Genomic DNA, 10,710 nt, shown 5'->3' on the forward strand with positions numbered 1-10,710 from the left:
TCTTCTGGTAAGTTCTGGAAGCTAGAAGGAAATTCTGCTGGTGGGGCCCACTGGACCACTGGCCGGTGCCGTGGCCACAACCCATTCAACGCTGTACCCTTTTGGCAGTTGGTGTAGTTAAGCAGAGTAGGTACTGGCCGTAACAGATACTTTAAAAAGGTTGCTGAACGAATGAATAAGCAGACACTGAACAGCTGGCGAGAGGAGGACACCAGAAATGCCCCCCGAGCCAAGGCATCTGATACCTGGAAGAATCAGGAAGAAGCAGAGTTGGTAGGGTTGGTGGGAGAGCATGGCCAAGGGCGGTACAGACTTCTTGGGGTGACAGAGGATGCTGGAATGAAAAGCCTCCTCTTCCAGGGCCTGCAACATGGGGTTATGTTTACTTCAAGCCCCTCAGAGACCCTGGTAAAGTCCCGACCTTCTGAGGCAAAGTCACTATTTAGCCAAGACAACAGAAAGCAGTGTGGTAGGCAGTGTGCGCCTGCGAGAGAGAGGCTGTGTCCCCGCCGCTGTGCCCGGAGCCCGCACTCAGGGATGAACAAGATCATCACTTGCCCCAGAGACTTCAGAAGAATCTCCATCCCGTTTTCTGCATGCCCCACCGCCCAGCATGACCCTGGTTTTTAGGAACTTTGCCCTCAAAAGCGGACTACACAGTCTTTCAAATGGCGTTACCTATCCAAAATAAAAGAAGTCCTCTCTTCTTCCTGCAACGGCCACCAATTAAATGGGTACATTGACTAGCATCACGGGAAAGGGAAATGCTCTTGATTCCATGTTGACACCACCAAGAGGAGGGAGTTAGAGGCGACCGTGCACATGGGGGTACTACCACATAAGAGACGCTACCTTATTTTCCCAACTGCCTTTGGAAAAGAGTTTCAGGGGCGCCTGGGTGGCTCAGTCGGTTAAGCGTCTGACTTCGGCTCAGGTCACGATCTCGCAGTTCGTGAGTTCGAGCCCCGCGTCGGGCTCCGTGCTGACACCTCAGTGCCTGGAGCCTGCTTCATATTCTGTGGCCCCCTCTCTCTGCCCCTCCCCCGCTCACTCTCTCTCAAAAATAAACATTAAAAAAAAAAAAAAGAAAAAAGAAAAAGAATTTCATCCAGCAGGATGGAAAAGCAAAGCGTCAAGGGGGCTCGCTGGGAAGTGGAAGGAGAGCTTGTGTAAACAGTATCTGTGCATGGAGAGGGGACTCTGAGCTTGGGCCAGACCAGTGGAGCGGACCCAGGGCATTTCTTGCAAAGAGGAAGCTGAGAGGGCAGTGGCAGACTTCGTGCAGACATCACATCTCCCCATTTGCTGACAAAGACAGAATCTGGCCCCATCTCAACGGCACAAAAAGACTCTATATTTACCTTTCTCTATCCTATAGCCCCAAAGTAAACGCTGGGTTTCCTGGGGTCATTTGAGGTCCCTATCACTCATGTTCATAGAATACTTTGAGGAAGCATGTAGAGATCATCTCTAATAGCCTGTCAACTGAGAAGGGTTCATCAAGCACCCAGCTTAATGTAAGCACAGGACCTTCCAAGCTGGAGGGAATTAGGGTGAATTCCTGCTCTGCTAGGTACTAGCTATATGACCTCCAGCAAGTTCCTTAAGCACTCTGAGCTTAACTCATCACCTATTTTAGGAAGGAAAATAGGACCTACTTCACAGGACTGTAGTTAGGAAGTGGAATACTGCATATGGAAAGTTCACAGGCCTTTCCACATTATGTCTTCTACTGTTGCTGTAAAATACAGGTGGTTCTTCACTTTTCCTTAGTCAGAGTTCCCATTAAAGAACCTGAAAACTAGGGGTACCTGGGTGGCTCAGTCAGTTAAGCGCCTGACTCTTAATTTCAGCTCAGGTCATGATCTTACTGTGCTTGAGTTCGAGCCCCACGCTGGGCTCTGCGCTGAGAATGTGGAGCCTACTTGGGATTCTCTCTCTCCCTCTCTCTCTGCCCCTCTCCTACGCTCGCTTGCTCTCTCTAAATAAAGAAAATAAGCAGGGCACCTGTGTGGCTCAGTTGGTTAAGCATCCAATACCTGATTTCGGCTCAGGTCATTCTCTCATAGTTCGTGGGTTCGAGCCCCACATTGGGCTCTGCACTGACAGCATGGAGTCTGTTTGGGATTCTCTTTCTCTCTCTCTCCCCCTCCCCACTTGTGTTCTCTCTCTCTCTCTCTCTCTCTCTCAAAATAAATAAAAATAAATGCTTTTTAAACAAACAAACAAACAAATAAGCATTTAAAAAAAAAGAATCTAAAAACTAAACAAACACAATCTTGGACAGCATTCAACCCAGGGCACCTGGCCGGCTCAGTCGGAAGAGCGTGTGATTCAGGGTCATGGGTCTGAGCCCCAAGTTGCACATAGAGATTACTAAACAAAAAATGAAGCATGAAGCACTCAGCCCTCAATATAATAAACATATCTTTGCACAGTGTTTCCTTTATAAACCCTCTTGTGACAACAATGTTTTTTGTTAAATGGGTAAGAGAGTAAAGAAAAAGCACAGAAATAGAAACACACATACCTGAACCATTTATAATCCCCAGTCTATAAAAAAGAAGTCCACTTTACTTCCCCTTTACAAGTAGTCCGAGAGGTTAGCACATGCTAATCTATAGTCCTAGCTAAGATCTGTATTTAGGAGCTATAAAACTTAATCTCAGACTCTGAAACTCTACTTTGATTGATTCAGGCAAAGGTCATCCATAGATGAAACCCTAAGATGAAAAGCTGGTGGGAAACTTTGCAGAGGCGGTGGCAGCCGATCCCATGTGAACCCACAGTTCAAGCTCAGCATCCCCCCCCAGGAGGGGTCAACCAGCCTTCTGGATGCTGGAACACACAAGAGCCCATGAAGTATTCTTAGGGGAAAGAAACCCGGAACGTGATCCAGCCTCGAGCACTGACTTCCATTTCACAGAAAATACGGGGGGGGGGGGGGACAGAAGAACATACTAAATGCAATCCACCCGAAGCAGACAGAATGTGGGGCGATCTGCAGCCCAGCGGATGGTCTCTTTGACAAGGAAAGACATCAGAAAGCAGAGAGGCGTAGGGCTGCTGTGGATGAAAATGGACGACAGGCACTTAATAGCCAATTGCACTGCATAAACCACGTTTGGATCCTAATTCAAATGAACGTCATGTAAACCCTCAGGGATCTCTGGATACGGACCTGGTATCAGGTGATACTAGGGAAGTGCGCACTTTGTTCGGGGCGACACAGGCAATTGAAGTTACGGAAGAAACTGGCAATTGTTTTTTGGTTTTTTTTTTTTAATTTTTTTTTTAATGTTTATTTATTTTTGAGACAGAGAGAGACAGAGCATGAGTGTGGGAGGGGCAGAGACGGAGGGAGACACAGAGTTTGAAGCAGGCTCCGGGCTCCGAGCTGTCAGCACAGAGCCCAACGCGGGGCTCGAACCCACAAACCATGAGATCATGACCTGAGCTGAAGTCGGTAACTTAACCGACTGAGCCACTCAGGCGCCCCAGGTGACTGTTCTTATGCATATCGAAGCATGTTGGGATAAAACATGAAACCCAGGATCTGCTTGAGCAACAGACAAAACAAAACAATGAATGAAGGGCAACAACCACTTGCTAACCACTGAATTTGGTTATGGGCAATGGGGGGGGTGACATGGATTCATCATGCTACTCTCTCTACGTGGATATTTGAAATTCTTTATGATTAAAGAAGAAAAATAAAACTCTATCTTTTGTAGCCATTTTCTAAGTCCTTATGTATCTTTTTAAGTCCTCTAAGAGATAAAACGTAAAAAAGAGAAAAAAATGGAAGCAAAACTGTCTATTCTCTCCAACTTGTTCATTCATGAGCTGTTCCTGATGAAATCTCAGCTTTGGAAAGAACCCAAAAGGGCATCTAGTTCAGGGATTCTCGAATCTGGCTGCTTGTCAGAAACGCCCTTGGAGCTTATCAGAACCACCAATTGTCCCCAACCCACCTCAAACCTACTGCACCAGAATCTCCAGGGAGGAGCCAAGAAATGTTCATTGCTTTTAAGTGCCACCGGTGACTCTGATGCAATCTTGTAAGTTCCCTCTCCAACATCCCAGCCAGGCAGCTGTCCAGCAGGGGACTCATTCCAAACCCCTCGGGGACAAGGATCACACAGGATTCTGCATTCCCACAGTCACGTCAAGCTTAAAACCGGGTTCCGCACTTTTAAAAGAAAAAAATGTGAATACAACTTGCAAGCCTTCCATTCTCCTCTTCAACTAACATATTTCCCACCAACGTTCAGGTGCACGTGGTCACTGCGTTGTGGCCCCACCTCAGAGTGGGAGCTACCACTAAGTAAAATCCCCTGGGAAGAAGACAAGTTTACCTGTACAGCCAAAGGGGCTTTCACTGGGCGAAGTGTCAGGGAGAAGGCCTTCTCCTTCACTCAGCTGGCCACAGGAGAAAACCCAAATGGGTGGGCCAGCGCCAGTGCCCTGAAGTGGCTGGGAGTCCCCGGGAATCTGCCTCCGAACGCGGCCACCAGCTGGCCCAAGGGTAACCCAAGGAACGAGGAGAGAGACGGAAATCTCCCACTCTTAGCTTTGTTCTCACACCATCACAGGTGATGGGAACCAACCCCCCCCCCCGCCCCCCCCCGCCCCAAAACTGACGGGCACGTGATCAGAAACGCGTCCGTGCAGGTCAGCATGGCTAAGAAGTCGGAACTCAACGTCTCGTAAGATTAACAGTCTTGCGTCCTCAGAGCCGTTCCCTTTCAACAGGCGGTATCTGTGTGTATTCGGAATGACAACCGTCACCTGGGAAGAGCAGGGGGCGGGGGTGTGCCAGTACCTTCGCGCACACACCCCATCCGACACACCTGTCACTCGGAGGGCTGACGAATGATCCTGCCGAGACTCTTCGCGTACTCTGGAGTTGCTCTTGTTGAACATTTCAGAGCGAACCCTTGCTAAGTGACTTTTCCGTGTCCTGGCTTTGAGGCCAACGCCGAGCCAGGCATGCGGTAACACGCACAATAAACGGCCTGTTCGCGGCTCTATCGGCCACGTGCGGCTTCGGGGGACCCGAACGGCACTTTCTCCTCTAATGTGCTAGTCGTGGAACTGCTTTCTAAGGTTTTCCCCTCCTACCCACGAGGACTCACCTATGCGGAAACGATCAGTACCATAGACGGGGCTCTTTACTGGGGCGCAGGGAAGCTTCTCTTAGTTCAGAGAATGAGGCTAAAGGAGTCAACAGAGCCAAGTCCAGAGGTCGGTCTCCAAACGCCCGTTCTGAGACGTGGAGGGGAGGAAGGAGCGTAGCGGGCGCCCGGGGACGAGAGCGGCGCCCCACAATTGTCACAGCTGCGCAAAAATAAGGACCTGGGGAAGGTCCACGTTTGCACACTGGACCCGGGCATCACCCTTCCATATATGCCCGCTCCCCGTCATGAGCATAAACTCCAGGGGAACAGCATTTGCAGACAAACGGGTACAGGTGCCGCAAGGAGAAATACGGCTTCGCCGCTTCCTTATTCCAGTTCTTCCAAGCCCAAGACCAGCAGAGTCTTCTCAGGCCCAAGAGTCTACTGGAAACAGGAACGTGTGTCTGGAGAGGAAGAAAGGCCCCAGCACTGCACAGCCAGCGACCCCGCACGACAGTGGGTCCTGAGCCCACGCCTGAACCTCTAAAAGGGTGAAAGGCAGACTGCCGGCTACACGGCGCAGCATCCCTCTACCACGAGAAACAAAGTCGGAAAATACAGCAATAACGCGAAAGCTCTGTGGGGAAAACGTTTCTCGGCTTATGTTCCCACTGCAGCCGCGTTACTTTCCAGGACTCAAAAGTCCGATCACGGCACTGTGGTCCAGTCCTAACGGTCAATCCCATTCCCACGGTTACACTCCTTACAGGAAAGGGAAAGCAAGTTCTTGAAACCAGTCTCGCTGTAGTGGGGCCAGGAGACTCGAGCTAAGGTTTTACAGTCCAAATTCAATCTTGTGGAAGCCCACCTCTAAGGGGGACCTTACCCTGATTTTTCATACTCCGGGTGTTTCGAAGTTGCCAGGCACTCGTGTGCGTGCCTGATTTTATGAGTGCCACCTGAGCAATTCGGGCCTTTGCTTGTCGGGCCTCAGAGTAGACTGGTCACCTCCCAATGTCCATTACCGTCCACTTATTCCAGAATCCTGGAGGCTGCCTCTCTCCAAGTTAATATTAAGGAAGAAGAGAAATGCCATTTTTCCCTAGCCCGGGGCGGCACCCTGCCTCAAACATATATACACGTACCGCATGGTCAACGGCTGTCCTCGGAATATGGACCTGTGTTTGCACTCTAAACCCAATCCACACTGAGGGATGCTACTAAGAACCAATCAGGCGTGCAAACCACGGTTCTGGGGTTACGTCTGGGAAACCCTCAATCTGGCACAAACGCTAAAAACATTCTTTAACTGACACGCTTAAGGAAAAGGAAGCTCTTTGCAACCAAACGAGTAAAATAAAACTGCCCATTTATCACCACTCCTTCAGGGCAGTGAATTTACATTCCTTAATGTTTTCTTCACGGAGAGAAATTACACATTTCAAAAAGAGAACCCTTGAGTTCCAGACACAGAGGCTTACCTGATTCCTCTCTTTGTCCACTTTCTTAAAACACTTATTCAAGGACAAGTTATGTCTCACTGAGTTTTTCCACCCAGTAGGCGCGTTTGCAAAATATGGAAAATGTTCCAAGATCCAGTTGTAAATATCCTTTACTGGCAGGCGCTTGGTCGGAGAGTCCTCGATGGCCATAAATATGAGGCAGCTAAAGGAGTAGGGGGGCTTGCAGTTGGGGTTCTGCCTGGCATCGTAGGGCATGTCAGAGTGGGCAGGGGATGGGGGGGTGTCGTCGTCCAGGTCCTGGACGGGGCTGACACTCCTCAGGACCGACTCCCCGAAGCTCTTCAGCAAGTTCTTGCTCTCGTGCAGCCAGTTCAGATTGGTCAGCTCTTCATCTTCCATGGCCCCCTCTTCTAATCGGATGTCAGGCAGAGAAAAGTCGAGGTCATCGTCCTCCTGCAGGGCCTTGGAGAAACCGCTGCCCCGGTAACACTGACTCAGCCGACTGGAGACGCTAATTCCTGAGCTTTCTGGCTTCTTACTGGGAGGCATGACTGGACCCATTTACGTGAAGGCTCCTGGTAAACACAGAGAACAGATGAGTTGGTGAAACCCAAAACAGAGGCAGCCGTGCCCTCCTAATTCTACCGGGCCCACCTCCCACCCGTGCCACCTCTACGGACCCCTGGCCCTACAGGAAGCCCATCTCAGGGCTCCGACGCTGGGTAACACAAACCCACGACTCCACCACAGGGAGAAGCACTCCTAAGTAAAATCCGTCCACCATGCCTGCGGCACAGTGACTCCGTCGCCTCGAAAATACAAGACTGGAAATATTTACAGTACACCTCTGATATGCAAACGCATCATGAGAAGAAAGGGAGAATCTACAAAGGCTTCTTCCCGGATTCGTGCAGACTCTCACTGTGACCCTGGGAAAAGCTTCGGTGTTGGGTGCCTCAGTTTCTCCACAATACGTGAATCTACAGACAGGTAAGATGCACCCAAGCCTCACGAGAGACACTACGGAGTAAGGACAATGCACCGCTCCCGTCGCTTTGGGTTATTACGGTCTCGTGGTTTATCCTCCAAGTTTAAGGCCAGGTGTTTCAGGTTAAGTCGAGCTGTCACCACACGAAAACCATGACAACCGCCTCGGAATTCAAGTGTGACCACAGTGTGCATCATCTGCTCGTGGTTTATATGATTGTATCTTTTCTCCCGGAGTCATGACCCAAAACTCTGCAACTGTGATTACGGGTTGGCGAGTCTAAAGAGCGCTAACAAGGAGTTCGGGGGATCGGAACTGCAGGAAGACGTTACATTTAATTGCTGGGACCCTACACTTCCAAATGAAAAAGTGAGTAACTTCGGGCACCACACGAATACGTGGGAACGTGAGGACAAGCCATGAATTGACATCAGCATTGGTGAAAAAAAAAAAAAAAAAAAGACAACTGGCAGCTTCAAGACTGGAAGGCAAATTCAACAAAAATTGCTAGAGAATTCTGTTCTGCACCCCCGCCATGCCACCCCCATTTTTATCAATGACCTAGAACAGGGAGTGCAACTTCTGATGAGAAAAGAAAACGAGGATGTGGCCAGTCCACCAACAGAATGACCCCGATAGATACAAAGCACATTCAACCCCCGAGTACTCAGTGTAAGACAGAAAGAACAGTGAAGATAATGAAAGAGGTCTCCCACTGTCCGCTTGTAGCCCTCACACAATGTGCTTGGTTTAAGAAGCACGTCTGTTTTATTTTTTCCCCCTAAGAAGATCAAGCAATCTATCTAAAAAAAAAAAAAAAAAAAAAAAAAAAAGAATGAACACAAAAGCAGACATGATCATCCTAAGGCTCTAAATGTCCATTGACACTATGCTGAAAGTAACTGCCACTTCAGCTGGGAAAGCTCTAGAATGCGATTCTCGAAAGCATAATGTGAGGCACCCAACAGGCCGGCCGGCCTCGGGTGCCTGAGAACCGCAACCCCCTCCCTCTTCCGAAAGGTAGACACACAGAACCCGCTGGCAGAAGGTGTGAGAAAGCGCTCCGGAGCTGCTATGAGATGCCCGACTCTAAGGAGAGAAAACCTCCATGGGCATCAAAGACTGACAGAGACAGAGCAATTCAGATACTCCAGGCTCATCCACAGGGAATATTTCTTTCTGTCAAATAAGGAAACTAACCTGGGTAGCACAGGACACAATTTAGAATAAGCTAGTGTCTTTAGGTCTGGGGCTGTGACAGAGACCCAGCTGATCATGCTTTTTACCTTCCTTATGAACAAATCAAAGCTAGGCTTGTCCTCTCAACGTTTCCCCGGATCCCATCAAAAAACCCCAAGTTTCTGATAACCGGGGATATCCACACAGTGGAGTACAAAACAGAACAACTACTCAGCCACTGAAGTCAACTTCAGCTCCAGATGAAAGTTTTATGTCTCCTGAGCTTCCAAACAGGAAAATTATATCATGGCTGACAGTAAAGTAATTTAATTGCACTGTTGCTATGACAACATGCTGCTCTTTCTTTTCAATGTGCTTATTTGTCAGTAGCTTCCCAAAGGAACTAACACACTATACTCCATGTTTTCTTTTGTTTTAAACAAACACTGCCAGCAAAATGGCTTTATTAGAAAAGTCAAGAAAAGAGGGTGATGAGGCTTCAGTGCCCTTGAATCATCGGTCTGCTTTGTGTTCCTATCCCCCCATGCTCTTTATAAATCCAGCATTTCATGGCAACAATATTAAGACCTGCTGATCACCACCGTTCCATTTTAAAAAACAGTTCCCAGAAACCACAGCTGAGGAGTTTTCCATTATTATACTCTAACTACATAATCTGCCAATCTTTTTTTCCTCCTATTTTAGAGGGAAAGAAAAAAGAAAGAGAGAGAGAGAGAGAGGGAGCGAGAATCCGGATCATGTGAGTCTGCAGTTAAGCAAACATTTTTAATCTGCTCCACCAGATACGCAAATAGTTATTCACTAGTGACCTCCTTACAACTTTTCGGTTTGCTATTGGTTCCGTTCCACACACACACACACCCTCTTTTTGTTTCTCTACGACTTGCTGTGTTTTGTTATCTTATTTGCGTTTTAACGGAGAAAATGCAGCAGGAAAGCGAGTTTCTTGCCCGCTATCAGAAGGTTTCCAAATAACTGACAAACACATTACTGGCCCAGCTCGGAGCAGATGTTGGAAGTGAACTTTAAAAAGTTAAGAAACGCTCTCCAAGCCGAGCAGGGCAGTCTCCAGTTTGGAGGGGCCGGGTAACCCCCCTCCGCGCGCGCGCGCGCGCGCACGCGCTCCACTCCAGTCTACTGTACTTGTCAAAAACATTTCAAGGGGACCTGCGGGAGCGGCGATTGGCTGCGTTTCGCGTCAATCAGCGGCGTTGCCAGGCAACGAGGAAACTGCTCCGCTCCCCGTATACTAGGCAATTGGGAGCTCGCATACCTTCACTGCCGGTCAGATGTCATAAACCTTTTATTGGCCGCACCGCGGCGAGCCTTAAAAACACATCAATAAAAGCCCGCCGTCCCCCCAACTTCTCCAGGGCCCGAGGACGGTTTCCTAGAGAGTCGGGGTGAGGAGGGGTCGGGCCTCGGGGGTCTCGGGAGACGCTCGCTGCCGGTGCCAAGCCTGCAGTTTGGGGGGAGGGGGCATCTTTGTTAGGAGCCTGTTTCTCATCTTGGGGTCTCCCCTGGATCGGCACCCCCTCCCCCGGCCCGGAACGGCGGGGATCCCGTCCCCCGCGGACAATACCAACTCTGCTCCCTTCGGGCGTCTTTCGGAAATCGAGGCACCGGGAAACAGCCCGCACGTCGGGGCAGGAAACTCTTCGGACCGGGCAACTTCCCCGCTCTGGGGCTGCCGTCTCCGCGCCCGGCCGGGCCCCCCACCCCGAGCCCTTCCCCCAGGAACTGCGGAGTCCCTCGTCTGCCGAGAGCGGCGAGGTCGCCTCCAGGACGGCCTCGGACGAGCGCCCCCGCCCCGAGTCACCCCAACCCCACTGGGGCGCCGGCGGGAGCGGGGAGCAAACTCACCTGGCCGGAGCGGGGCGCGGGGGCGCGGGGGCGCCGCAGCCCTTCAGCGGGAGCCGACAAAGTTTCGCGGGCGCCC

At 50.1% G+C, this 10,710-nt stretch overlaps 1 protein-coding gene across 7 annotated transcripts in view; it reads right to left on the reverse strand.

Moving 5' to 3' along the window:
- Positions 1–10,710, reverse strand: part of FOXN3 (forkhead box N3) — a 405,238-nt gene that overhangs the window by 217,526 nt on the left and 177,002 nt on the right. For 4 of the 7 annotated variants that reach the window (XM_040477971.1, XM_040477973.1, XM_040477974.1 and 1 more), the window contains one exon: positions 6,602–7,158. In XM_040477971.1, coding sequence (XP_040333905.1) covers positions 6,602–7,144 — 543 coding nt within the window. In that variant the 5' untranslated portion in view covers positions 7,145–7,158. Of the gene's footprint in view, positions 1–6,601; positions 7,159–10,634 lie in introns of all 7 variants that reach the window. The other 3 variants (XM_040477976.1, XM_040477975.1, XM_040477970.1) reach the window with 1 other exon arrangement.

The sequence above is a fragment of the Herpailurus yagouaroundi genome, unplaced genomic scaffold (genome assembly GCF_014898765.1).
Source record: "Herpailurus yagouaroundi ecotype Mexico unplaced genomic scaffold, PumYag 141, whole genome shotgun sequence".
NCBI lineage: Eukaryota > Metazoa > Chordata > Mammalia > Carnivora > Felidae > Herpailurus > Herpailurus yagouaroundi.